Source organism: Diplodia seriata, assembly GCF_021436955.1.
Source record: "Diplodia seriata strain FDS-637 chromosome Unknown scaffold_8, whole genome shotgun sequence".
Classification (NCBI taxonomy): Eukaryota; Fungi; Ascomycota; class Dothideomycetes; order Botryosphaeriales; family Botryosphaeriaceae; genus Diplodia; species Diplodia seriata.
This window is the reverse complement of record NW_027117315.1, coordinates 75,419-103,346: the sequence shown is the minus strand read 5'-3', so window position 1 is coordinate 103,346 and position 27,928 is coordinate 75,419. Positions and strand designations below refer to the sequence as shown.

At 57.7% G+C, this 27,928-nt stretch overlaps 8 protein-coding genes across 8 annotated transcripts; 6 read left to right on the top strand and 2 right to left on the bottom strand.

Annotated features, from left to right (window-relative positions):
• Positions 1-1,034: 1,034 nt before the first annotated feature.
• On the top strand, positions 1,035-2,152 carry SLS55_007638 (uncharacterized protein; the record flags this gene model as incomplete). Its single annotated transcript, XM_066779054.1, has 2 exons — positions 1,035-1,108; positions 1,162-2,152. The coding sequence occupies 2 exons, from the start codon at positions 1,035-1,037 to the stop codon at positions 2,150-2,152; spliced, it is 1,065 nt and encodes a 354-aa protein (XP_066629858.1).
• A 1,255-nt stretch (positions 2,153-3,407) lies between these two features.
• On the top strand, positions 3,408-5,024 carry SLS55_007637 (uncharacterized protein; the record flags this gene model as incomplete). Its single annotated transcript, XM_066779053.1, has 5 exons — positions 3,408-3,732; positions 3,796-4,035; positions 4,083-4,450; positions 4,542-4,888; positions 4,946-5,024. The coding sequence occupies 5 exons, from the start codon at positions 3,408-3,410 to the stop codon at positions 5,022-5,024; spliced, it is 1,359 nt and encodes a 452-aa protein (XP_066629857.1).
• Positions 5,025-9,057: 4,033 nt separating this feature from the next.
• On the top strand, positions 9,058-12,203 carry SLS55_007636 (uncharacterized protein; the record flags this gene model as incomplete). Its single annotated transcript, XM_066779052.1, has 7 exons — positions 9,058-9,062; positions 9,521-10,010; positions 10,401-10,615; positions 10,664-10,727; positions 11,108-11,306; positions 11,393-11,415; positions 11,865-12,203. 7 exons carry the CDS (start codon positions 9,058-9,060, stop codon positions 12,201-12,203), a joined length of 1,335 nt encoding a protein of 444 aa, XP_066629856.1.
• Positions 12,204-14,543: 2,340 nt separating this feature from the next.
• Positions 14,544-16,399, top strand: SLS55_007635 (uncharacterized protein; the record flags this gene model as incomplete). Its single annotated transcript, XM_066779051.1, has 2 exons — positions 14,544-14,722; positions 14,821-16,399. 2 exons carry the CDS (start codon positions 14,544-14,546, stop codon positions 16,397-16,399), a joined length of 1,758 nt encoding a protein of 585 aa, XP_066629855.1.
• Positions 16,400-17,056: 657 nt separating this feature from the next.
• SLS55_007634 (uncharacterized protein) lies at positions 17,057-18,572 on the top strand (the record flags this gene model as incomplete). The annotated part of the gene is made up of 2 exons (XM_066779050.1): positions 17,057-17,854; positions 17,985-18,572. 2 exons carry the CDS (start codon positions 17,057-17,059, stop codon positions 18,570-18,572), a joined length of 1,386 nt encoding a protein of 461 aa, XP_066629854.1.
• A 165-nt stretch (positions 18,573-18,737) lies between these two features.
• SLS55_007633 (uncharacterized protein) lies at positions 18,738-19,936 on the bottom strand (the record flags this gene model as incomplete). The annotated part of the gene is made up of 3 exons (XM_066779049.1): positions 18,738-19,172; positions 19,232-19,607; positions 19,674-19,936. The coding sequence occupies 3 exons, from the start codon at positions 19,934-19,936 to the stop codon at positions 18,738-18,740; spliced, it is 1,074 nt and encodes a 357-aa protein (XP_066629853.1).
• A 586-nt stretch (positions 19,937-20,522) lies between these two features.
• Positions 20,523-21,617, top strand: SLS55_007632 (uncharacterized protein; the record flags this gene model as incomplete). Its single annotated transcript, XM_066779048.1, has 1 exon — positions 20,523-21,617. The coding sequence occupies one exon, from the start codon at positions 20,523-20,525 to the stop codon at positions 21,615-21,617; it is 1,095 nt and encodes a 364-aa protein (XP_066629852.1).
• Positions 21,618-22,022: 405 nt separating this feature from the next.
• SLS55_007631 (uncharacterized protein) lies at positions 22,023-23,875 on the bottom strand (the record flags this gene model as incomplete). Its single annotated transcript, XM_066779047.1, has 4 exons — positions 22,023-22,681; positions 22,737-22,837; positions 23,096-23,668; positions 23,826-23,875. The coding sequence occupies 4 exons, from the start codon at positions 23,873-23,875 to the stop codon at positions 22,023-22,025; spliced, it is 1,383 nt and encodes a 460-aa protein (XP_066629851.1).
• Between the last annotated feature and the right edge of the window lie 4,053 nt (positions 23,876-27,928).

The window sequence follows — 27,928 nt, the reverse complement described above, 5'->3', positions numbered from 1 at the left end:
TTCCATAATCACATTCATTTTCTCACGGACGCTGCAATACTGACTTGGCGCAAACAGTGTGAGAAAGAGTGGTTCCATCTCGAATGTGTCAGCTTGTCCAACACCAAGCACTTCGAGAAGTGGTATTGTCCGGATTGCAGAATCCTTCTCCACGTCGACGCGAGGGGCAATCCCATGGGCATCGGTAGACGCCGGTAGGGTCGACTTTTGCTGAAGGCTAATTTGAAGCTTGCTGTGTTTTTTCTTTTGTCCTTTGCTTCCAAGTGGGCTTCTTCGCAACGTGCGTCCGGCAGCGGTAAGCCAAATTGCAAGGTGCATTTACGGGCCATCGGGTTCTTTGGCTCTGAAATTGCTTGGAGTTTCGGGGTATGTCATTGGTTTGCTTACAGGGGAGCATTGGAATACCCGGGGCGCGATTTTCCCGACGGAGTTCAGTATCGCTGTATTGCTCCACCTTCATCGCAGATACTGAGTTGCAATTTCAATCCATGGTTTGTGTTTTACCTTGACTGTTTCTCACGTAGGTGTTACTTCCTTGTCCGGGATTGACGACGTTGGCCACGCGATACCTTGTCGGAAGGCCCGACAACAGACGGACAAGCCGACCCAATGACCGAGTAATCGACTAAAAGTGCAGCTCGACACGCGGCCGCCCCCAGAGATACCGCCAGACCAGTCGGATGCGGCGCCAGGCTTGCATGTTCGCTTCAACCTTCGACATGGACGGCAGAACACAGGCAAAGACGGAGAATTAATGGATCAACGCCCGGGAATCAACCACGGATGAGCCGAGCGGTCACGTCGATTGGGTGGGAGATGTGCTATCTTGCGTGCTCTGCTGCAACCCCACCAACGAAACAGGCATCGCAGCGTGTCGCTCCAGTGCACATGTGATCCACTTCATGATCACTACATATTGACAACCGCCGCAGTCACTGACACTGACCGCCTCGTCTTTTTTCCACCCCTCTCCATCCCTCATTCTCCAATCACGGCCGGAAGGAGGCACCCCACTTCCTGATACCTCCTACACCATGACTTCGACCACCACCACCACCACCACCACCGCCCCGGCCCCAACCGTCGACAATGAAGCCAAAGTCCTCAAGTAAAGCATCTCCATTCCCCCACCCCACGCCACCACTAACCCCCAACCTGCAGAAACCTCCAAGCGGCCCACGGCGACTGGCGCGACGACCTCGCCCGCGACGGCTACGCCGTCATCAAAGGCGCCATCCCGGCCTCCCGCGCCGCCACCTACCGCGCCCGCGCCCACGACTGGCTAACCTCGTTCGGGACCCCCCTCGACCTCTCCGACCCGTCCACATGGACCGCCGCCAACCTGCCGGTGCAGTCCAAGATCAACACCTTCTCCGCGTACAGCGTGTCGCACGAGGCCTTCATGTGGGACATGCGGCTCGAGCCGGGCGTGCTCGGCGCCTTCGAGAAGCTCTGGGGCACCGACGAGCTGCTCGTCTCCTTCGACGCCCTCAACGTCACGCTCCCGCCGCACCTGCGCGCCGACGCCGCCGCCCACCCCGCCAAGGGCGCCTGGCCGCACGTCGACCAGAGCCCGCTGCGCTCCGGCGCGTGCTGCGTCCAGGGCGTCGTCAACCTCAGCCCGTCGGGCCCCAACGACGGCGGGTTGGTCGTGTATCCCGGCACCCACAACCTCATGGAAGACTTCTTCGCGACCAGCACGGACCCCGCGACGTGGGAGAAGCGGGATCTGTACATGTTCTCCGACCGCCAGCTCGCGTGGTTCGAGGCCCGCGGCTGCAAGCCGCACAAGGTGGAGGCGGAGCCGGGGGATTTGCTCGTCTGGGACTCGCGCACCGTGCACTGGGGCGCCGAGCCGGAGGCGGGCAGCGAGCAGATCCGCACCGTTGTCTATGCCAGCTACGCGCCGGCGCGGTGGGCGAGCGAGCAGCAGTTGGCCGAGAAGGCGAAGATTTTTAAGAAGTGGGCCGGCACCACGCATTGGCCCCACGACAACATCGTGTATCGTGAGGGCAAGGCGGTTTTGCCGGATGGCACCGAGGATCCGAGGAATCGGAGCGAGCCCAGGGAGAGGCCGGTGCTGGGGGACCGCTTGTTGAAGTTGGCGGGCGCGATGCGGTATGATGGGAGTGTGGTTGAGCCGGCGGCTTGAGGTGGGGTTTGTGTGGGTGTGGGGTGGGTTGGGGTGGGTTGGAGCTCTTACTTGGGGGGAAGATGTTGATTTGGGGAGAGACTCGTGGAAGGGACAGGGCGTTCTGTAGTGGCCGTGAATATTACTTTGTTTTTGCTATTGCTTGCACCGGTTGTGCTTATTAACGCCTCTGCCACCTCTTATATGCGGCTGCATAAGATAAGACTAAAGAAGTCTAATTATATAGATAGAATATAGAATATAAGGTATAGAATAGAAGAATAGAAATAGTTTCTATAAATAGAATTTATAATAAGAAATTAAGGTATTAATAAGATATAGTTTCTCTATAATACTTTTAGCGTAGGCGTTATAGATTCTATAGATACTATAGAGTAAAGACTAAGAAGCTTCTTACTAATATCGTAATAGAATAATCTAGTATTATTCTTAACGTTTATAAATATCGCGGGGGCTAAGTTTAGCGTAAGTTTACCTCTTTCGTCGGGTAAGTTTTCCGGCTTAAGTAGCATTATATATACGCACACGATTATACTAGAATGTCTAGGTGCCTTTGTAATGCTTTTAATTCCTTTAACGTCGATCGTAAACCTAGAGGTATTACTGGAAGCGGGATGAAGCATACCAGTTCGAGGACTAAAAGCCAAGTTCCCTGTACATCTTAACGAAACCAGCGATTAGCATGTTTAAGAGCAGAAAGACGTGTTCAAATTGGTACGATTTACCTTCTCGTGATGCTTACATAGGTGAGCTGTCTCTTTTGGGGTGATAATCTTTTGGACCCCACGCGAGCCTCGAGAGGCTTATCAATGCATCCTTGCAGTAGAAGTACAAAAGGGGTGCGTGGTCGGATCATCCCCACAGGGCTAACCTGTTTCCAGACATTGCAAAATGGGCGCGTGCGCCTAAGGCGACAGGGTACGGGAGCAGACACTTGAGCCAAGCAAGGCTTTTGCGCGCAGTAGATCAAGTGTACATTCGAAAGGGAGTGCATGCGATGCCTTGCAAGTAATGGCGAGTGGTGGTTACTTGAAACATGAGAGCAGGTCGGCGACATGGGTGGGTATGCGGACTTGTGATTTTGACGTTGTGGGGTATTCGACGCTGCGGGGATCATTCGACCATGCATCGAGCGAATCAGGCAACTTCCATTCCGGGAAGATGGCTGCCTGAAGATGTCCGTACTGCGGAGATCCGACATGTATAAGTTCCCGTGGAAGCACTCGGTTCTTTACCCGCAATCAGCAACCCCACCATGGCGTCCGAAAAACCGTTGAAGGTCCTTATCGTCGGCGCCTCGATTTCAGGCTTGACCTTGGCCCATTGCCTTGACCGGGTCAACATAGACTACGAAATCTTCGACGGCCACCCGGTCGCTCCTCCCGTCGGCGCCTCCATCTGCCTTCTTCCAAACGGTGTCGCCGTGCTCGACCAGCTCGGTCTGTACAAGAGCCTCGCCGCCATCACAAGGAAGCTCAAGAACGTAGCCATATATGCCTCTAGCGGTCGACTGATCAAGTCCACGAACGATGGCCATCTGCTCGAGCAAAGGTATAAAAGAACCGCCCCCAGTCCTTCTGGTAGGGGAAATTGACCACTGCTGCTTAGTGTCGGCTACACCGGCTGCATGCTCCCCCGACAAGCTCTCGTCCAAATGCTCTACGACCACATCGCCGACAAGTCCAAAATCCACGCAGGAAGCGGCAACAAAGTCCGCCGAGTCGAGCACCGGGACGATTGCATCGAGCTACACACGGCGGATGGCGCCGTCATCCGCGGCGATCTGGTCGTCGGATGCGACGGCGTCCACAGCACCATCCGATCCGAAATGTGGCGCATCGCCCGCGCCGCGCAGCCCGAAGCATTCGCCGAAGACGCATCCGGTACGCCCCCCTGCAATTCGGAGAGACCGGGCTAATCGAAGAAACAGCCTTTGTATCGGAATACCGCTGTCTCTTCGGCATCTCGGGCCCGGTTCCCGCCATGGGGTCCGGCGACAGCCATCTCACCACAGGCAAAGCCGGCTATCTTCTCTTCGACGGGGCGAACGGCGACGTGTTCTGGTTCCTCTACAAGAAGATGGACAGGAAGTACACCTGGCCCGACGTGGCTCGCTTCACCCCTCAGCAAGGCGAGGCGCTGGCGGCCGAACACGTGCACGACGTCATCACCGGCGAGATGACCTTCGGCGACGTGTGGAAGGCGCGGAAGACGTTCGGCCTGCTTCCCATGGAGGAGGGCGTTATGAAAAACTGGCACTGGGGCCGCATTGCCGTCCTCGGAGACGCCGCGCACAAGGTCCGTCTCTCTCTCTCTCTCTCTCTCTCTCTCTCTCTCACTCTCCCCGTCGTCGTCGTCGTCTGCCGGCTTTGCTGCTGACGTGTCCAAGGTATCCGTGAATGCGGGCCAAGGCGGCAACAGCGCAATCGAGGACGCCGCCGCCTGCGCGAACGCGCTGAACGCGGCCGTCAAGGCGTCGTCTCCGTCACGCGGCCCGTCGTCTTTGTCTTTGGCGGAAATCACGACCGCGCTGGGCCGATACCAGGACGCTCGACTGCCGCGCATGTTGAAGATCAACAGCGCGTCCAGGGACCTGTGCCGCATCCAAGGCGCCGAAGGCATCAGACACGCCCTGTTCGTCGCGGTTTCTTGGCTCAAGAGCGCGCCGTGGATGGAGATGCAGGAGGACGTGGTGCGCGGGGCGGTGACGCTGGATTTCTTGCCCGCGTCGACGAGGTATGTCAAGGCGGCGGCACTGCCGACGGAGAAGGGCGGCTTCTTTTCCCTGGCCAGTCTCCTCGTCCTAAGCGTTGGATTGCTTGCGGGAGTTGGCATTGGCATCTTTCTGAACAAGAGTCCTATCGTCGGTTAATGATAGATATGAATGCGATGGGGAAATTAGCAACTAAGCGGAGAGGGGCTCACACAGCCTGTCTTGTCTTCGGTGTTACGACCTTTCTGATAGTCGATGGCCTCATGCAGTCAGGGGTTCGTCGGGTAAGAAGTCAGCGATGCGGTAGACGAGCTTGTACGTACGAGAGAAGATCTACATGCGGAGAAGAAGGCGCGGGAGAGGGTGAAGAGAGCACGCGAGACGAGGAGCGGGGCGAGGTCTGCCTGCGTTTGCCTCACCCTCGTCGCCTCTCCCGACCCGCCTTGCTACTAACTCGCTACATCAGGGCGATACCGGTAGGTGGCTCAGAACATGCTGTTGCCATCGTTCCCCAGCACACTGTTTCTACTCACTCCGTTTTTTCGGCGAACAGCGAGCAATAGTCGCCCTCCTGCGCCTGGCCTCACCAGAATCCGGTCCCGCGATTCCATTCCAAGAACTGAGCGTGCGTTTCCTCTACGAACACCCGCCTCGAGACATGTCAGACTGCGCCCAAAGCACCGCCGCCGCCGACTTCCCGCAGCGCGTAAGGGTCCTCCAGCGAGCACCGCGCCAGGCCCAGAACGCCGAGCCAGCCCATCATGCTCACCGAGAACCGCGCGCAGCACCCTCCTCACTACACGTCACGTGAGCCTTTCTCGCTCTCCCTCTCCAACGCCAACAAAACAAAGAGTGCCCTTTATTTGTCTTCACTTATTGGCCGCCTTAGTTAGGAGACCACAGATATCGAGTATAGAGAGAAGACATTTTACGCCCTACGAAATAACACAGCGACAAGTGGATTAACTCCGGGCCTGGAATCGATTAACACCAGTACCTACTGGCGCGCGCGGTGCTTGATGCAGGCGCATGGATTGGATTGCAGCCTTGTGTCGTTGTGTTGGAATATGTGCTGTTGGTGTGTCAGCCCGGGCGAAATATATTAGAGGGACCTCCAGTGAAGCGCGTGATGGCGGTATTCGCCACTCGCTGCTGGTGGTGCTCGCTCGCTGCTGGTGATGTGATACGTTGTAGAGCTGCTCCCGTATCTTGGACAAGCGGATATGCATTGGTAAGCTAGGCCCGACTGACGCATCTTTATGAACAATAGGGTAGTAGCATGCAGCCGATCCCTGCGCGTCTGACAAACCCATCCAAACTTGCGCGAGGCTGAGGGGTCTAGCCTGTTCTCTACCTGCAGCTTGATATGTTCACGTTCCTTAATGCTGCAATACAATATTCCCACTGCCCCAACTTCGCCAAACAGAGCGAACTGATACGTGTTGTGGGGCGGTTACCTATGGCTATGAAGCCTGATTCAAAGAAGAAAAAAACGCTACAATGCTGTCATACCCTGATCGTTGCATTTCGTATGAACAAACCGGATTGAAGTAGAACGCCCAAAAGAACAGACAAAATCATTCTACTCTTACTGCTATAGCATCTCCACAGGCTGATGGATGTCGTGGTTCGAGACCCTTTGAGATGCGTCCAGTTCAGAAGGCGAAGCAGTTTCCCCGTTCGTTTCAGCACGCGAAGCAACTTTCCCGTCCAGCTCTGGCTTGTCCCAGTCTTTGTGCACTTCGACCGATACCGGGACTGAATTCCTCTTCCTCCTGAGTCTGAAATAGAGCAAGGCTGCACTGAAAAGCAAAAGGGCAAATGCAGTCGCTCCGACAGCAATGCCAGCTTTTGCCCCAGTGGATAGGCCACGTACCTCGGTCGGTGTTGTTGCCGTCGGCTGAGCTGTCGCTGCGGTAGAAGCACTTGAGGTGCTTTGCTCCGGTTCTTTTTGCTCAGTCTCTATCCAGAGTGGTTGGATCTGTAGAGTTTTCATCGAAAGGAGCAACGTGGAGCTATCCGTATAGGTATGACTGGTGAGCGTGTATTGCACGCTCGAAGAGATCCCGACGGTGGTGGTATGGGTGAATGTACTGCGGCTGAGGAAGTCGAAGCTGAATGCAGTGGCTTGTGAGTTAAACGTGCTTTGGCAAACGTTGGGCTCCTTCATGAGGTAGGTAAAGCCACTACGGCCATTTATATCAGCCGTAGACAAGAAGTGCGGGTCTTAGCCTGTTATAATTTACCTCGGACAGCATGCTACAGTAGCAGAGTTCCCCCAGTCACTTGTCCAGCCCTGAGGGCAGATTCCCGGGCTGAAAAAAGGGTATATGCTGAAAAACTGCGAGCACTCCGCGTGATATCCGGGCGGAAAGCAGGTAGTATCGAGCATGTCCCGCGTTAGAGTCTCGAGGGGACTTGTATACGTATAAGTTGAATAGACATCTTCGCTCTGAAGAGGAGTCCATCGGCGTAGACAATCGGTGGGTGCGGTAAACGTTGTGGTGAGCGATGGCTTTGGCAGCGATAGGCAACTCACGGCAGCATCAGCCTGCTGCTGTTCCCCATTTGCGCCGTTTTGCGCTACCATAGAGCCGAAGGATTGACGATTGTGGTGAAATCAGCTTTGCTCCGTAGAGTTGGTTAGTGCGCTATATGAATGTTGCAATAATTAAGGTTCGGGGACAGTAGGATGTAGTGCGAAAAGAAGGGAGGGGCTAAGAAACAACGACGGAGAGGCTACGAGCCTAAGTAGCCTTGCGCTTATTTGTATGACGAGTTCCATGTTTAGTCTTCGGGTTGAACGATATGTAGCAAGGATTTCCCCTATCATCCCGGCGAATCTACGCAGGCTTAGCTGAAGCTGACCGCATATCTATAAAGCCACAATGGCGTGTCTGCCCCGATAATGTAGTACAGAACGCCATTGCCAAGCGATGCCAAGTCATTGCATCCCCGCCGTTACAATGTCTTTTGTTTGATGGGAGGCTTTCCATAATCAATTCTTTCGTACACTTAGAGAATTGATTATAAACTAATTGGCTAGGAAACTACCCATAGGAAAACTAATGTTTTAGGATGTAGATATCTACAGTTAAATACGAGAAAAGATTACCTTCGGGCTGTTCGATGCACGTAAGATGCAACGCGAGGCTAGACATGGTAGTGGTGGCTGTCTAGTGAGGGCGGCCTCCCCGACGAAGTCTTTCAAGGTCATTTAACGTCACACTGTTGGCAGAGCGACCGACTCGGGGGGTGTTCACTGCTTTTTCGGCTCAGCGATACGACGGACACACCACCTTCTTACACCATCGGATCCGCACATTAGCACCTAGCTTGACGAATCTCAGTTCCGAGAGCACCCAGACTTCGAAGCTGGGAAGAAGCAAAATATCCTCCCAATGTCGTCTTATCATAAGCAAGCCACACGTTGCTCTGGCCGAGGGGCCAACTAATTCTAAAGCATCTACTGGGTGGAGATATCATAATCCTGGTGAGAGGCGGATGACGGGCTGCGCTAAGCCGCAGCGATAGAGAATGGTGCCGCGGTGCGTACGATGATTTGGCGGCTGGCTCAAGCCTGAACATAGCCTTGACGTGGACGCGCGTTAGTACTGCAAGACTGCCTTGTCAGCCGGTGCGTGCCAGTAAAGCGCCGCGGTTGGCTTATAAAAAAGACGCAACATGGTGTGGTATTCGCCCATGACATCCTTGTGAAAGAGTTCTTTCGGGCCTTGTGGGCTGCGGTCCGTATTATCGGCGCCTACTGAGATGCTGTCGACGGCCAAGAATGGCCTCAGGGATAAGAGTATACGAATCAAATTCCATCTCTTGTTATCTTACAATCAGGTGTTATCCGAAGGAGGCGTGTATCAAAATAAATAAGGTGTGACTGGGCCGCCGAACGCGCCCGTCCTCGCCCCCTCAGCTCTCCAGATCATACAGATCCGGATTCAACTCCACCGCCATCCAAACATCCACGCCCCCCTCCCCATCCCCACCCTGCCACTTGTGCCACGGATACGCCAGCGCCCGGTCCCGCCCCAGCACCAGCCGCTCGAACGCGTCGTCGGGAAGTGCCCTGATCTCGGCCTCGGGTAGATTGCTGACGTTGTAGGATACGTCGCTCTTGAGCCGCGCCATCCCGCCGTTGCCCGTGCCGGTGGAGAGCGCGACGTGCATCTCGGCGAAGATGTCGTGGCTGTGGTTGTGGATGCCGCGGTTTACGTTCGTGCCTGTTTGTTGTTGTTGTGGAGAAGGGGGATGGGACGTCAGCGTGGATGTGGAAGGGGCGGCGATGGTGGAAAAGAAGGGAAGGGAAAAGAAGGGAAGGGAAAAGAAGGGAAGGGAAAAGAAGGGAAGGGAAAAGAAGGGAAGGGAAGGGAAGGGAAGGGGAAGCTTTCACCTGCGGTCTGGAACTGCACGTGCCCGATGGCCTGCTTCGTCTCCAGGAAGCGGAAGTGGAAGCCGGACAGGTTGCGGAAGTCGACCCCCTTAAAGCCGTCGCCCCAGGCGAGGTCCTCGACCTTAGTGTGGCGCATCAGGTTCTACCCGCACTACAAAGAAGGCCACGAGTTTACAGACTATAATACGTATGCCGCACCTCCATCTTTACTGCACTTGCTACTATGCAACCTAAGCTGATACTATTACAGGCGGACTATCATTAGAGGAAATCTATCGAAAATGATTAGCATCTTGGACAAGGCTGAAGGTATCGCATGGTCTGTTCAATTTGACGACAGCAACCCGCGGTACTACAATCTCAGATCGGTAGACGGCAATGGCAATCCCATGGTCCAGCTTTGGATCCAGCGCGATCCTTTCAGGATCACGGCCACTCGGACCATCAAGACGCCCAGGAAGCTCAAGATGCACCTCCGGGATGACGAGGATAGCCACCTCCCCATCTCTACGCCAGCGGAATCAGGACAGGCAGTCATTTGGAAAACAAAGAAGAGGCCTCTGCAGTACCAAGTGCGCGACACAGAGCAAGAGCCGAGTGCCATCGTCCTGTCCGTTGAGAAGCCAGATCCGGCGAGGTACATGGGCTTCGGCGAGCAGGGAGGCAAGGATCTGTTCAAGGACAACACATACATGAACTACTTCAGTACGCATACCCACTCCCACAAGCTGATCCCCGTGGTGCTCGCTCATCTAGCATACAGACTTTGACAACATGCGGTACAACAACTGTTGTGGTCCGTACGCACCACTAGTCACTCATTTCGGCGAAACTCGTTTTCTTCGCTGCCTGCTCTATAAGAGCAGGCCTCCCCCTTCACCCCTTCTTCTTCTTCATCAAAGACTTCTTGTATATAGAACGTAGCTGAATGTCAATTCACTATCGATTCATAACAACAACGTCTATGGCCGCGGCCCGTTTGAGAATGCCGAACCTTTGTACCACTCAGGCAAGACACCTCAGCCATCCTCGTTCGCTTTGACTAACTGTATGTAGAGCCTTAACCACCTCGCCAGCCGCAAGGGCAAGCGCAATTTCATCATCGGCAGGGGCAGCTACGCGGCGCCCAGCGCTACGCCGGGCTCTGGACCGGCGACAACGCTTCGACCTGGGACTTCTTGCAGATCTCCGTCGCCCAGGTCATCGCGCTCGGCTTGGCTGGAGTGACGATTGCGGGCGCCGACGTGGGCGGATTCGAGCCGCCCGAGGGCAACCTCACCGCGTTCACCGATCCGGAGCTGCTGATCCGCTGGTACTGCGCGTACAGCCTCCTGCCTTGGTTCCGGTGAGTGTGGGATTCCCGGTCCGTGTTGTGTCGCTGACGGGATCGCAGGAACCACTACACCGCCAAGCATACTGACAAGGAGAATGTTGATTGGAAGAAGAAAGACTTCCAGGTGAGTGACGCCGACTGCTGGTGCAACACTCTGAGGCTGAATTCGCACAAAGGAGCCATATCGGTATTTCGAATGGTACCGTGACAATTGGACGAAGGTGGTGGATGGGGAGCGTTATATCTATCAGTCGGTGTTGCCGGTCAGCAGGTACTACATCCGCCTCCGCTACAGCCTCCTTCAACTGCTTTACGATGCCATGTTCGAGAACAGCATCACAGGGCTACCCATTGCGAGATCACTCGTCATCACCGATCCTCTGGACGGCAGTCTCTTCTCAAGGGTGAGGGCATGACAACCTGCTTGCGTGACGCCCATGCTAATCAGCAAGCAGCATGAATGGGCAAACAAGAGCCAGTACATGGTCCGGAACGACATCCTAGCAGAAACAGGCGCGGCGCGAAATCTACTTCCCGTCGACCACCGCGTGGTTCCCCATGAACCTGCGCCCGCACTACGACGACGCCATAGGCGAGGCCTTGCAACCGAGCGTCCCGGGCGGCTCCAACGTCTCCTTCGACTGCCACATCGCCCCCGAGGACGGCCACCTCCCGCACGTCTGCCCCATGTACATCCGCGAAGGTAAAACCCACCCACTCAAACAAGCCCCCCCCCCCCCCCCCCCCCCCCCCCTCTCCAACCGCTAAATGCCCCCCCACCCCCGCCAGGCGCCATCATCCCGCAGATCCAAGTCCGCGACTCCGTCCCCGACCGCACGCGTCCGGAGCTCCCGGCATGTCCCGCGAACCCCCATCACCATCAACATCTACCCGGGGCACTCATCGGTACGTTTTGGCAATCCCCACTTTCCCCGGCTCACACAATGCCTCCTTTTTCCAGCGCGGCCCGAGCAAGTACTCCATATACCTCGACGACGGCGTGTCGCGCAGCAGCGCGCCCGACGACGCGTACCTCTTCCTGCAGCCGGGCCGACGGGCGTCGACGAGGCGGGGGCGCGGCCGAACAACGAGTACGGCGACGGGGGCGGCGCGCAGCAATTTCCGGCGGATGGACGTGGAACAGGTGCGTGCGTGTGCAACAGAATGCTCGGTTTCGCTCGGTTTAATCGAGAGAGAGAGAGTGTGTGTGTGTGTGGATGGTGACGGGTTGTATATGCTGACTTTGGATTTTCAATCGCAGCATGTCGTCGAGGATGCGGACGGCGACAGGGTCACCGGCAGGCGCATCACGCTCTCGACGGGCTGGAAGGGCGTCGGGGAAGGCGTGCGCCGTGGCGATGATGCCCTCCCGGATGCGGAGAGGTACGACGACGAGCAGGTCGAAAGGGATGTCGGCGCCGAGTACCGGCTCGTCGTCTGGCACGAGCCGCAGACGGATATGGCCGGGGTCGCTGTTAATGTGCTGCGTGGTGGTGGTGGCATCCGGGTCGGCGAGGATGATGTCGGGAAGAAGGCGTCCGTGGTGTGGGTGCCGACTAGGAAGGACGTGGAGGCGGTGATTGAGGTTGTTTATCAGTGACGGCCTTGCTTGTCGAGCATGGTTGGGAGCTTATTGTACCCATTCTCATTGATGAATAAAGGGTCGTTGATCATGGCCGTCTCGGAATTTGTGAGTGGTTCGTCAGTCATTTGTGAGTGCTTGGTCATCGAGCTGCAGGCTGTAGTAAGACCAGACGAGCCAATCACAAGTTTCACCGGGCTCGTGCCGAAGGCGTATCAAAGGACGGGAGGGACGGTCGACGAAGCCGAGTGGACTCCGAGCGGGCAGCGTTCGGTGGCCCGGCGTGGCTCACGGTTTCACGTCTTGTGGTGGCTAACGCGATGCGTGCGGTTTATAAGAGGGAGGGTAACCTCGGCGTCAGCGTGAGTGAGGCGGATGGTTTAGGCCCGCGCACCGTCGGTGGCCAGCTACAATTATTAATACCCCATGCCCCCTCCGGCGCATCCGCCGCCCCATCGCTCCTCGCCGCCTCTCTTCCTCTTTCCCTCTTCATTGCTCCCCTCTGCTGGAGAACTCTTGGAAAACATTGGGCGAGACGCACGGCTTGCCGCTCGACTCGACCTCGACCCCGCATGGGCGATAAAGAATTAAGGTTGCCGGCTTCGCCCACTCCACACGTGCCCGGCGGTCGCTCACGTTGCCCAGGGATCCCGCCCGACCAACCCTAAGTAATGCACACGCACCGCGAACATGACTTCGCCGAGCTGACTCTAGCCGATGCGCCGGCTTCTGGAAAGATGCAAGTTCTCTGCTGTCAGACATGACGCGCGACACGCTGCAGATCGCCTGAAAGTTGCTCCTGAAGGCCCGTGGGTGAGTGGCGAAAATAGCGACACGCTCACCACGCCAAAGTCTCCACACCCCGACCGCCTCGAAACGTTCCACGAGCTCGAGCGGGGCTCCGTGCGGCCGCTCCGACTTTAAGTATTCGGGACCGCCATCGTATCGCAAAAGCGTGTCGCATTGTTGCGGCGGAGCTGTGTACTGGCCGCTGCTGTCGAACTGCATTTCCTTGGAAGTCAGCGTCAGAGTCAGGGCGCACCCTGCTCCACCACGCCGCTCCACTATCCACCGAAACTCAAGGCAGAGTCAGGCCGACTCCGTGCGAGGTTTGGTTGCACGCCGCGCAGATCCAAATGTAAGAGCGAGGACATGCATCTATGACGTCCGAGAAGCAGAGTGCGTCGAGGCGCGACATGTTTTGGATGGCCCGGCGTGCTGGCCAGCGATGACGACGCGTAACCAACAACACGCTCTATCTGGGACCATGGCCTCCCTCCTTGCACGAACACAGGCCGGGGCCGATCTCTCGACAGGGTCACAGCAAACGCCGCTTCGTTCCACCTGCCGTCATCACGCCATCGCCGCCGTTTGTACGCTCCTGTCTCTCCGCCGCCGCTGCATCGACGTCCCCTGACTGCAACCAAGGCCGCGCCTGGCAGCTCACCGCTGGCGCTGCCGTTGACGCATGCGCCGTGTGCCTCCGCCGCTGCGGGTGGCCTTCCCGCCGCCGTGTCCGTGTCCGTGTCCATGTCCTTGTCCGTCACCCCGCCGCCCTCAGCCAGTCCGCCTGCCTGCTCCGGCCACGCTCACGCCCACGCTGCCGGTTGGCGAGAGGCAGCTGCGCTGAGGCGGCGAGGGCCGACGGGGGCGGCGGCGGGCGGGCGCACTCCGCGCTGGACGAGGGTAGGCCCGTGGGGCGAGGAGGCTTGGCCGCAGCGGGAGTCGTTCCGCTCGGTGTGGGGCAACGGCAGGCTCGCTCGCTCGAGCGGTGGGCGACTAAGCGGCGCAGGCGACACGGAAGCTGGACGAGGTCGACGCGCCGGAGACGACCAAGGACGAGGCACAGCGTGGGCTAAGTGCCGGTGAGAAGGCGCGGCGGGCAGGAGAGGCAGGAGAGGAAGAAGGCTAAGCGAGATGCGGAAAGCGGCACGTGACTCGTACGGGACGCGTATTCGCAGCGCGTGGGCGTATTCGCGGCGGCGGCCATTGGCTCGCGGGGCGTGTGGCACGCAGCTTGGCCACAAGCAGCCGGTACAACGGCCACCAGATTGCGCGGGGCTTGCCGGCGGCCCCTGATGGCCTAGCAGCCTTTGGACGCTCTTGACGCGGCATAGGGGCGCAGTTTCAGCTCGCACGCTCGGTCGACATATTGGCGCTTGGCAGGCCGCGGCGAAAGGAGAGCAGGCGATCTGGCCAGGCGCGCTGGTGGCCAGGCGATCAGGCCAGGCGATCAGGGTCCAGCAAGTGAGCGCGCAGGTATATAGCGCTTTCCCGGCTGGAACGCAGCGCCCTTTCCCAAATATCCTGCCCGCCGCGCCCTCTCGCACCACCGAACCTGGAACACCCACCACCGCCATGGACCGCAACCGCCTCATCTCGGCCGCCGAGGTCGAGCGCCTCGTCGCCGCCGGCCAGCTCATCGTCATCCACGAGGGCCACGCGCTCAAGCTGGACAGCTGGATCGACCGCCACCCCGGCGGCCGCCTGGCCATCCTGCACATGGTCGGCCGAGACGCGACGGACGAGATCAACGTGTAACTACCCCCCCTCCTCGCCGGGTAAGTATGAGTGCGCGTTGCGCGTGTTGCTTGCGCGGCGGTGCACCGGTGCGGTGCTGACTCTGCGCGCGCAGGTACCATTTCCAGAAGACCCTGGCGATCATGAAGGCCTATCGCATCGGCCGCGTCGCCCAGCCCTGGACGAATCTCGAGCCGCCCATTCGGGCCGCCACCAGCACCGCCCACCGCTCCGCCCCTGACCACCAACCCGCCCCCGCCGACGGCGACGACACGGCCTCCGACTCGGCCAGCTGCAACGACGACGCCGCCTCCATCTTCAGCGCGAAGCTCGACCCGCTGAGCTCCAGCAACTCGAGCGTCGGCCTGTCCGACGCTGAGCCCGACGCGCCCAAGCCATTCTGCGGAGACCGTTCCGACGCGCTGCTGGCCGCGCCCGGAGATTGCAGGCGCAGAAACATCGTCGCCACCACCGCCAAGCCCGCCGCCGCCCTCTTCCCCACGGAGAAACTGTCGCGCACCACGTACACGGCCGCGCTCGAGCAGAAGGAGATCGCCGACGGCATCCGCAACTACCCCTCGCTCGACCCCGAGACGCAGCTGCAAATCCGATCCGAATACGATGCGCTGCACCGCCTCGTCGAGGCCCAGGGCCTGTACAAGTGCCGCTACTCCCAGTACGGCAAGGAGATGCTGCGCTACTCGGCCCTGTTCTGCCTGTTCCTGTTCTTCCTCAGCAAGGCGTGGTACCTGACGTCGGCCGTCTTCCTCGGCTTCTTCTGGCAGCAGATCATGTTCACCGCCCACGACGCCGGCCACCGCGGCATCTCGGGCAACTTCGTCATCGACACCGTCATTGGCGCCTTCATCGCCGACTTCTGCTGCGGCCTGTCGATTGGCTGGTGGAAGAGCTCGCACAACGTGCACCACCTGATCACCAACATGCCCGAGCACGACCCCGACATCCAGAACATCCCGCTCTTCTCCACCTCGCCCACCTACTTCAAGTCGATCCGCAGCACCTTCTACAACTTCACCTTCTACTGGGACAAGGCCGCCGACATCGTCGTGCCCTTCCAGAAGTACACGTACTACCCGGTCATGGCCCTCGCCCGCTTCAACCTGTACCTGCTCTCGTGGCTGCATCTGGTGTCGCCGCGTGCTGCCCAGCTCGGCTCGGCCTGGTGGACGCGCTGGCTGGAGGTGGCCTTCATGGGCTGCTACTGGGCCCTGTTCGGCTACGCCCTCGTGTGGCGCACTCTGCCCGACTGGCCCACCCGCGTCGCCTTCGTGCTTACCTCGCACATGATCACCATGCTGTTGCACGTGCAGATCACGCTGTCCCACTGGGGCATGCCGACGGCCGACCTTGGCCCGACCGAGTCTTTTGCCCAGCGCCAGCTCCGCACCACCATGGACGTCGACTGCCCCGAGTGGCTCGACTTCCTGCACGGCGGCCTGCAGTTCCAGGCCGTGCACCATCTCTTCCCTCGCATGCCCCGCCACAACCTGCGCGCCGCCCAGGTGCTGGTGCGCGAGTTCTGCGCCAAGACGGGTATCAAGTACCAGTGCCAGGGCTTCGTTGAGGGCAACAAGGTGGTGCTGACGAGGCTGGAGGAGGTGGCCAAGATGGTCGAGACGTTGGTGCAGTGCCAGATGCACATGGCCGAGACGGGGGAGAGCGGGCTGCACTGAGCGGAGCTTGCGAGCCTGAACGATTCTGTATGCATTACTGGTCTGGCGTTTTTTTCTTGGGCTGGCTGGATAGCGGGCGCTTCGGTCCACCTACTCCGTGTAACATGTACTCGATGTCTTTCATTCGTCGATAGCCTTTTCATTACTCTTTGATTACCTAGAGAAAAGCGCAATAAGAACGGCCCTGGGCCCACATTCCGACGACCATCCGCGCCGTTGCTCGGCTGTGAAATTAACTATCAACTCGGCTCCGCGTTCGGCTCCACGCGTCCACGTCACCCGGCGCGGGGAACGCAGGCTACCCCGGATTTTCCCCGGATCCGCCCGCTCTTGTTAACTGCTTCAGGCACACAGTCGTAGTCCCCGCGTGCCACTATACTCGGCTCGGCGAGAAGCCAATATGCAGCCACGGCGCACTTTACAGGAACAGGATGTGGGTGACGATTCACTCATTTCCTGGCACGCTTGCGGCATCCGCGTCCCCTTTGCATTCGGCTGCTCCGTGGACAGAAGCAAGTTGATCCAACCTCAAGAGTGGAGGGAGCTGTGTATAAAGGACGTCGGCCTTGCGGAAGCGAGGGCGAGTGCTGCCGACTCAGACTCGGGCAGCAGATCGACAGTGTTCCCGTGCATCACAGCCAGTGACCACTGTTCACCATGCGTCTTCCAGCTTACCTCCTCCCATTCTCGGGCGCGTCATTGGCCGCCGTCTCGGTCGTCGATCCCAGCGCCTACGCCGACCTGGCCGCCGACGCGGCCGACAACGCGATCAAGGCCGTGTACGACATCGAGCCGATCCTGTACCAGACCAACGACATCGTCGGGCCGTACGAGTACGCCGCCGGCAACGACACGAGCGCGGACCACGCCAGCTTCTCGGCCGCGGCCAACGACACCAGCGTCATCATCGTGACGGACGGCACGACGCTCAACCTATCGTACGCGAACGTGGTCAAGCGCGGGTACAGCTCCAACCTGTACCAGGCCAGCTTCTACGGGCTCAACGCGGCGATCAACGTCGCCAACGGCTCGGCCGCGACCATATCGCACTCGAACATCACGGTTCACAACGGCGCCGCCAACGTCTTCGCGTACGGCGCCGACACGGTCGTGCACGTGTCCGACGCGGACCTGTACAGCTCCGGCCCCGTCTCGCACGGCCTGTACGCCGCCGGCAACGGCACCATCGTCGCGACCAACGTGCGGCACTACTCGGGCGGCAACCGCTGCTCGTCCTTCTCGGGCGACAATCCTGCTGGCGTCGTAAACGTGTCCGACAGCGTCGCGCACACGGCCGGCATAGGCTCCGCGCTCTTCTACGCCCTCGGCAGCGTCGCCGGCCGCAACGTCGTCGGCTGGACCGAGCAGGCGCCCGCGCTGTTCTCCGACGGCCCGCAGACGGCCGTGTTCGAGCACGTCGACTTCACGGCTGGGCTGTTGGCTGGGACCGTCATGGTGCGTTTCGTTTTTCAATCTCCCTTCCTCCCTCCATCCCTCTATCCCTCCCTCCCTCACTTCATCGCCATCCAACCCACCCCCGTCCTCGTCCCCGTCCCCGCTAACACCCCGCCCACCCAACCCAAAGTTCTCCTCCTCCACCCGCCTCTCCGGCGCCCGCCTCTCCCTCACCGACTCCCTCCTCACCGTCACCGCCCCCGCCGCGCCCGCGCTGTGGTTCGGCAACGTCATCGCCTCCGCCTCGCTCCTCCGCACGCGCCTCGAAACGGCTTCGGGGATACTACTCGTCGCCAACGCGTCGCAGGTGACGCAGGAGTTCTCGTACTTCGCCGGCGCCGAGCAGAACGCCGCCATCGCGCCGGCGGTCGTGGACGTGAATGTCGCGGAGAGCGAGCTGGCGGGGGATGTGGTGGCGTATAATGGGAGTAGCGTGGTGTGGCGGTTGGTGGAGCATTCGGTTTGGACGGGGAAGGTGGTGTTGCCCGAGGGTGGGGGGGAGGAGGGGAGGGTGAGCGTGGTGTTGGATAAGACGAGTACGTGGGTTGTTACGGGCGATTCGAGGGTGGCGAATTTCACGAGTGCGGATAAGGGGTTGGCGAATGTGGTGGGGGGTGGGTTCACGGTGACGTATGATAAGAGTGCTGAGGCGAATGCGTGGTTGAATGGGAGTGAGTATGGGTTGGCTGGTGGGGGGTCGTTGGTGCCTAGTGCGTGAGCGGTCGTCACTGGGGTCTGCGGACTGAGTGAGTGGTTGTTGGCCCGTTGCTTGGGGTCGTGTTTGCGATACGTGGTGTAGCTGTTGCTAGCTTTATGAAGCCGAGAGAGAGAGGAAAAAATGAGGAATATTCGGTCATGATGCGCTGCCCTTCGGTCTTCCTCTTCACGCTCCTTCGAGGTCGCTGTAGAGCCGCCAGCGGTTTTCCTTGCTGGGGTCGTTGAACCTGATCTTGAGGTCCATCTGGGCGAGCTTGTCCATATCGGCATCGTCAATGTCGAAATCGGACTCCAAGTTCTGCTTGATCTGCCAGTCAATCACGCTCTTCGGAATCACCGAGCGGCCCGAGTTCACACCCCATGCCAGCGCCGTCTGTACGGGACTCTTCTGGTACCTCGCAGCGACCTCTTGCAGCACGGGATGGTCGACGATCCGATCCATGTGCGATATCGTCTTGCTCCACGACACTTCCCTGTAGAACGAATTCAGATTCCCCAACGGGCTGAACTGCGTCACGTGGATGCCCTTGGACCTGAGCCACGCGTTGAACTCCTTCTGCTGGAGGTAGAGATGACCTTCCATCTGGTGCACGGCCGGCGTCTGCTCCAACGATGAGTAACAACAGTCCGACGACGCCTTCAGAGTCGGGCGGAACTCACCACGCTCCCCTCCCGAAGCAACGTGTCTATCTCGCCTTTGCTGAAATTCGACACGCCAATCGACTTCACCTTCCCCGTCTCGAGAAGCCTCTCCATGGCCTTCCACGCATCCACGAACGTCGTCTCGCCCAGCGCCATCTGCCCCGTCACCCCGTCCTTTGGGAACCGGTCCTCCCCGCGGGCGAAGGTGCACGGGTAGTGGATCAGGAACAGGTCCACATACGGCGTGTCCAGGTCCCGGAGAGAGGCGTCGAGCGCGGCTTCCACGTCGTCCGGATGGTGCGAGTTGCACCAGAGCTTGGTGGTGAGGAAGATTTCTTCGCGGGGGACGCCGCTCCGCTTGATGCCTCTGCCCACTTGGACTTCCGTGTCGTATCTGCGGGCACGGTCAGAGATGCGCGCTTCGACTTCTTGCGGCGCTGGGTCGTGGTGCGTCGCTTACACCCTTGCGGTGTCGACGTGGCGGTACCCCGTCCTCAGCGCGGTGCAGACCGCGGCCTCCTGCGCGTCGGCGTCCTGGAAGGTGCCGAAGCCGATGGCCGGGATCTTGAGGCCGTTGTTCAGCGTGTAGGTTCTGGTTGGCGGGGCGGTGGCGATGCCACGGTGCGTCTGCAGCGAGCGGCAATTTGCACGGAGCAGGTTGCTTTCTCGTCTCGCAAAGGGACCGCTGGCAAGGGCCAAGCACTTTGTGGTAGAGAAATGCATTTTTGGTGAAGACCGGGTCTACTTCAGGAGAGCCGTTTCCGGGGACAGGCAACCCGCTTTATACATGCGTCGTCACATGCGCTGTAGCACGAACATTGTTATGACATGGTACCGTGTCGAGGACAGTCTGGCTGCAAAGCGTGCGACACAGAAGCACGGGCAAGTTTCCTATTTGACGTGAGGGGCGAGGCGAGCCCTCGTGTCGAGGGCGTGCGGGGAAGAAGGAGGCTCTCCCCGCTCGATGACTCGGCAGCCGATAGGGCAATAATGCAAGGGTTCCGCGACGGTAGGGCTGTGGAGTAGGAAGCGGCTGCACCCATATCGGATATGTGGTTTGTGGAGAGTATCGGGTCTTGCGTAGACAGTAGTCGCCGATTCAAAGATGGGAAAACAAATAAAGCCGGGCGGTCGGCCAGGGAGCCGCTGCAGCTTGTTTCTCCGCGCTTTTCCCGCGCTTCGTCGCCCATTCAAAATCTTCCGACCCGATTCCACAGCTTCTTCTCGCCTCCGCGTGACACGTCGAGACTTACGAACACTGTGCACTGCATTGCTCTCCCGGCCGTGAGACGCGGTGGCCGTCTACGACATGTCGTCCGACCTTTTCCACACGGTCCTCGAAGAACTAAGATGGGCGATATTATGCTATCTCCCAACAGCCGACCGGATGCGCCTCTTACGCGTCTCTCGGAAACTGCATCACATGCTAGAGCGGACGCTTTACGCCAACGTCGTGCTCGACAGCAGACGCCGGGCCGGGAAATTCAAGCGGTTCTACAAGAAAAACCCCGCCCTGGCCAAGCGCGTCACGTGTCTGACCGTGGACGGAAGCCCTGAGTATTGGCGAATGGATGGGAGGCTGTTGAAGACGTCGAAGATTTGCCACGGGCTCGAATACCTGGACCGTCTGCGGGAACTCACCCTCAAGATGCCCTATCTCCCACCTTTACACCAGGACAGCGACGGCGCCGCCGAAGACAACGACGGGTTCGACGAGCCGTGGCGGAAGCACGAGGAAAAGCTCGAGAGCACCTTCGCGCGGGCGACGGATCTTTTCAGGGCGCCCGCCGAACGGCGCATCCTTCCCAACCTCACACAGCTGACCCTGGAGACCGAGATGGTTGCGGGCCAACGCTGCCCGCTGCCCGGCCTGACAATCTTCTTCATCCCGACACTGCAGAGCATCGACATCGAGAACTACGACATCAGCGACTGCGCCACGTGGGGGAATGGCGGCTGGGACTCGGTGCACGATAGGCAACACACGGCCTTGGAGTCTCTGAGCTTCGAGAATTGTCGGTTGAACGATTTCACGCTCGGTCGGATCCTTGAATGCCCCCGCGCTCTGAGGAATCTCTCCCTTAACAACTTCATCCCTTCGTCTCGTGACCGGGAGCTGTTCTGTTGGAGCACGAAGAAGCTTTCAACCGTTCTGAAGAAATACCAGAAAAAATCACTCAGGAGAGTCGAACTGTACATGGGCCAGACAGCACGTGGCCGCCCCCAACTAGGGGGTACATTGGACCTGAGTGAGATGGAGCGCCTTGAGACCGTCAGATGCTTGCGCTACGGTGCTCGTCTACCAAAAGCGAAAATACTGCTTGGTCCCCACGTACAACTTTCTCATTATGAATGTGGCATAACCGAATGGATGGAGCTGGAGGATAGATTGGGAGACGATTGAGTTCATTTAAATGCGTGTTTTCATCACCCTACGACGATCGATGGGCAAGACGACATACCGAGCACCACAGTATACCACCACGCCTTCTTCCAACATCGACGCCGGACTGTGGAATCTTTGCCTTTCTCAATTTTCTGCAGCGTTTTGACGTTTCAAAGCATGAAAAAGAACGAGTTTGGAAGAGTTGCCCGGGAAGGCCATGCAGCCAATCTTTCGAATTCGCTGGTCGTTGGATTACAAGCCTGCTATGGCCGGTGTATATGCCGTTGTTGAGAGAATATTGATTTCGTCACATTGTGACAGCTCCGTTATATTGTAATAGCCCGGTCATATCCTGCCCGCCCTGTCGTCATTCCCTCTCTCCAGCTGCCAGAGAGAAATGACAAAGTAGTAGAGAATATATAGTTAAATATACAGTTTTCCCTCAATGGGTTCGGTGACAGGAAAGCTCGTCAACGTGACATGTCCGAACTGGTCCGATTCATCGCTCTCCCAAACAACCCCCCACTGAACCGGGAGTAGCGCAGCCTCACCGGCGCTCATAGGTGGGTGGCAAGCGGCGGATATGGCAGCGCTGCAGCTGGACACAAGGCGTACACCGGGTGGATATCGCCTGGCCGCGAGCACCAAGCCGCCAACTGCAATGATACATCCGACGCAAGTAGTAAGGATAATAGCGACGGGCGAGTAGCCGCAGGTAGAGATTCTACCCGCGTTTTGGGTGCGGCGTATGCCCTTCTCATCGTCGTAGTTTTCGAAGACCGTGATGCTGACCATGAACAAGCTCTGTGATGCGAGCCAGTGCAGCAGCGCACTCAGTCCCGTCAGGGGCACTGCGTAGCGATAAGGAAGCTGCAGCCAATAGGTGCTGCGCTGCTGGCCCACTGGCGCTGTCACCCGTAGTGGTTTGCGCGCGCGACTGTACTGCACGAACTCGCGCTGCACGAACATGCAGGTGTAGAGCGCATTGTAGCAGACGTAGAGGTAAGACAGGACTAGCTGCGGAGTGTTCGTTAGGATGATTGCGCCGATAGTGGACATGCTCATGCCAAGTAGGTTGTTGCCTGTATGCGTGTCAGCCTTTTTATTTTTTTCGCGGCATTGCGTGGGTATTTGTACCTTTTAGTCCGCCGAATGCAGTGGTCCAGAGCCCCTTGGCGTCCTTTGGCATTCCTACCGTCGTCCGATGAATGGAAATTCCGGCCACTATAATGGCAGCGCTGTACATGAGGTATGTCATGTGCCAGCGGAGGTTACTCGAGGCTCTGCCCCACGACAACCCCCTTGACTTGTACGTTCCGTCCCTTCTGACGCCCTGAGTCAAAGGACAAGAAAATGAATGTACCTTTTCTTTCCAATCCCAGTCGAGCTGGAAACAGTGCTTCCCGCACAGACAGCGGCGTTCCGTTTCTGGATCTGGTTGCTTCAAAAGAGCTGCAATGGCATCACCAAGCGTAACCAGGAATCTGTCATGGTACCTGAAAAGGACGAAGAGCATGCAAAATGCCTTGATAGCGTTGTATGTTATGACGGCGGTGGCAATCCAGGGGCTGAACTGAAGCTTGCACTGCTCTTTGACGAGCTCGGCAAGACAGTACAAGACAGGGCTTCCATATGGAGCCCAAGAGGTCTTGTTGAAATTCTCTGAGTTGGAGTTGAGGGTGCAGTTCGTGATGTCCCGGGACGGACATACCCAACCATATGACGGAAATACTTTGGCGTCTGCGGTGAAAGGAAGATAGTGCCAATCAATCTTGTCCTGGAATAGGAGCACATCTCCGTATCGCGAAATGTACTGTTTGTTATAGGCATTCAGGCAATCTGAAGTATCGAGCCTTTTTGTCGCGTTTGCGTTGGATTGGAATCTCTCTCGAATTCTGCTTGCGTTGCCTATGACAGCCTGAGTGATGCTATCGCTCGCGCCAGTGAAGCCTGAAGTGTCGTAATCACCACCGGTGTAAAAGGCATCAGTGACTGGCATGACCATGTAGTTGTTGGCTTGCACTTCTGCGAAGATGACAGAGTTGAAGGCGAGGTGCAGAGGCACGGAACTGAAGAAGAGGAGGAAGCAAATAAGCGATCTTTTGCGTCCGATGTACCAGAGATTGCGGGTGTTAGGAACGCCAATGTGTAGCCAGGTTCGCTTGGTGTGGGCTCGTTTGAGTTCTTCCAGAGTTGGAGAACAGAGAACTTGCATGAAGTAGTTACTTCCGGCAAGTAGAAGAGTGCTGAGAGTATTGATTACAAGGTGAACCCATTGGCTGATATCCTTGATGGTGTTGCAGTTTCCTTCTAACATTACTCTCCATCCGTCAGCACCATCGCCGAAGCGACGGTTGCTGATAACCCAAATAGTGACAGACGTGTTGAGGATCAAGACAAAGGCAGCTGTGAATGCTGCTGCGATTGCCCCGCCCCGCCACCCTGACGTTTGGGACCGAAATTTCTGGCGAAAAGTAGAGCATTTGGTAGTCTCGTCGAGTCGGTGCTGAAAGATGAAACTTTGGGAGTTGGTGGCCTCTCTTAACGTGCTTGAGTGTCTGAGAATTCTTAGTTAGTCGAGTCGGATCTCAGTAAGTAAGAGTTTCTATACCTGCGAAGCTCGTAATAGTCTTCTAGTTCGCTAGTGTTACCTGCTTCCCGAAGCCTTACGTATTCCGTGGGCTGGCGGTTTATTGGCATGACTTAGAGGCGTGTAAGGGATGGCGTAGCGAGTTAATTCGTGGGCTATCTCTAGAGGTAGAGGGATATGTGCGAGGCTGATCGCTATGCCCTGGATGGTCACCCAGCTATTAGTAGGCATATGGGAACATTTATGCCATTATAGGAAAGCTGCATTCAGTAGCGATTGGGTTGGATCGAACCGTAGTACTAGCTACACAGCCTTTAGTATCTCTATCTTTAGATGCATTTGACAGCCCCAGGCCGGTGCGCAGTAATACTACCGGAAATTCTACTTGTTTTCCTAAGACAGTAAGGGTTTCCTATAAGCGGTGTTCCAAAATAGAATTTTCCATTCATCCTATAACCGCCCGAAAGGCTAAGAGGTTCTGTTAACCTATCAGCTGCCAAATTAATTACCTAAGAAAGGATCCCGAGTGGTGGATGAGGAGCTGTATTCTCCACAGACTTTACGCTTCCCTTTGCAAGGCTAACGACCGATCTGTACGTGGTGGCTGCAGCTCACCTGCCCGTGCTGACCGGCTGAGAGTGACAACATGCCCGCATATAGCAATTGTTGGATGGCTGATTCTCCTACGACTAGTGGAGGCGCAGCGCAGTTTCTCCCCTCCGAAACCGTTCGGTTTGAATGTGGCAGGCTTTGTAATTTAAGCGCCCGGGTTCACTTCAGCTCCGACTGTTGTGCCACAGTGCTGACAGATGCTAGACATTCCGATGTAACCTCAGCCTGTCAGCTCCATCAGGCAAGCTGAGGCAGCGGCGAAAGGTGGGGCAACACGGGTCAAGTGACCAATCATGGAACCAATGCATAGCTCAGCGATGTGAGCCTCCCGCAAAGCTACTACCTCAGAGTTACACATATACCCACTGGCTTCAATTCAACGACGACAAAAAAGTTTAGAAGCCATATTACATTACTCTCACTCTCACTCCGAAAACGGATGCTTCAAGCAAACCTTCCTAAACCGCGCCTCGGCCTCGCACCTCTCCTCCAGATACCGGACCAGCTCCACCACCGGCCTGCCCTCCACCACCTCCACCGTCGGTATTCTGAACGCCCTCCCCTAATCACCCACCGCCCGCACCCGGCGGCGTGGTGCGCGGGCGACGCGGTGGCGAGGATGTGGCGCGCGCCGGCGGCTCTGGCGAACTGGATGGCCGTGAAGCCGAGGCTGGAGGCGGCGACCCAGACGACGACGGCGGGCGGCGGATCCTTTTCCTTCTCCTTCTCCTGGTTGATCGCGTGACCGGCGGCCGATGACGGGGAGGCCGCATCATCCACGGGAAGCGGATAGCGCAGGAGGTTGAAGACGGCGAGGCACGCCGCGTAGTCGATGGGGAGGCTGTCGTCGTCCGGCAGGCGCCGGGCCATGGCGTCGGGCGCGAGGACGTGGTCCTGGTGGGTGCCGAAATGGGGCGGGCGGCCGATGGAGCACGGGGTGCAGCCGGCGATGTGACGGTGCCGCTGTTACGCACTACACATATACTTTGTACATCCGATGTGGTCCGCCATCACATCTTACCGACCGCTTCTCTCGGCCGAGACACCTCCGCGGTAAAGAATCAAGCTCATGAACTCTACTTCCTCGTCATTTAATCGAGGGATCTTGGAATTTGAGTCCTCAGTAATCATAGGAAGAATTTCTCAGTGCTCATGTTCGGGGAACGGAGCCATCGTGTGGATATTGACTGCTCGCAACTGTCACCGCTCTTCGCATCGCCATCAGCCTACTCAACTGCTTTACCACCACCGGTCGGTGGACGGGTTCGGCATGCTCTGGGTGGGAAAGCAGTCTCAAGTTTCTGAGTATGTGAACCACCGTTGCTGCCCCACTAGAGTGTCGTCAAACATTATAGCGCTTCACCCAATGACGTTGAACGAGGCTGCATATAGAGGTGAAGTGGAGACAAGCAATTTAAACTTCCGCTGTTGAGCTTGGCAATTCTTTGATTGGGGAGGCACGCAAGGGCCGCATCCGCTGTGGAGGCGGAAAGACCCGGCGGCTTAATTGGCAAGTCTCTTGATTCATACTGCGCTAATGGACCTAATATGTATCAGGACTGCTCGAACGAGTTCCGCGGTGAATGGCATAGTCGAGATGGGAAAACATTAAGGGTGGGAGAAGGAAGACGGCAAGACAGAGTACAGTTCGAGGGATCGGTAGGAAGACATGTTCATATCTTTATAGACCTTGTCGCATCTGTTCCTCCGGGCACTGGGAGGTACAAGCACGTTTCCGGTGATAGAAGAACCCAGTCACGAATGCAATTGCATACCGCCAGGGAGGCCTCACTATCCGAGTCAATTCCCCTATCACACACCCCACTCACGAGACATACGCCCAAACCCAGCGCTCGAAGCATCCCCACCCAATCCCCCACCCATCAACCCAGCGCCTGCGCCACCTCATCCACACCCCCCATCAACAGCACCCCCGCGCCTCCAAACACCACGGTCGCGAGCAGATGGCCCCAACTCGCCTCCCTAAGGCCATGTCTCCACGTGATAATCGTGTCGATGAGCCCCGTGACCGTGCCGCACACCAGCACGGTGCCGACGGCGCGCCAGTCGCGGCGCAGGGCGAAGGCGACGACGGACAGCCCGACGGAGACGTTGCGCGCGCCCGCGGCGCCCATGAAGTGGTACCACGAGGCGCGGTCGGGGAGACCGAACCGCCGCGCGAAGCCCGGCCCGGTGGTTTGGGTGAGTGCGGTGCAGCCGGTTGCGATGCTGGTGGCGCCGATGGCGAGGCTGAAGGCGAGGGGGAGGGAAAGGGATAATGAGGTGGTGGAGGACATGGTTGTATCGATGGACGTTGAGACTAAGATGGCCTTGTATTGTTCGTCCTTTCGGATGGAATGCGGCGACGGAGGCGAAGTAGTGGTGGCAAATCTTGCGATGGTAGTTAGGTGTTGAGGTATAAATAGGCGTTGTTCCAGCCCCTTCTCTCCGTGTTTCGGATTCGATCGTGCCTTGCCGCATGCGGAAAGCCGGTCGGTGGTCGGGATTCCCGCATCCGCGAGAGGCGGCAAGCCACTAATCCTCCGGGATAATTGTAACCCGGCTTGTTCTTGATGATGGCTTTGGGTTCTTCGCCTGGAAGTAGCAGGGCCAGCAGCGGAAACTTAGAGTGAGGAATGACTTGACTATCTCGCTTTTTTCTATCGATCTCTGCAGTCCCTTGCGGTATCGCCAATTTGTCTAAGGAACATCAACAAGGTGCCATGAACTCCAAGCTTCGCGTCTACGGCATTAAGTATCCCCGTGTCGTAGATTGCCAATCTACAATGCTGCTTACTTGCTTGTTGAGAAGGGAGCTGACATGATTCAAGCTAGGCACCCCAAGCTACAGGATGAGAAACGGAAGACTTCATTAAATTAGAACCATGAGTATATAAAGCATATGAAAGAGCCTCACATCGTTCTACCGTGAAACATTCACCCTGAGGACCTTATCATGCACTGCCCAGTTACCCTTCAGCGCTTTCTTTCCCTTAGTATGCCGACTCCAACCCCCCATATCTTCTTTCAGATCATCAAGTTGATAATGACTGAGATCATGTGGCTCCCTGGACACGAACAACTTCATCCTATCCTCTATTATGAACGGCTACTTTGATACCGATCG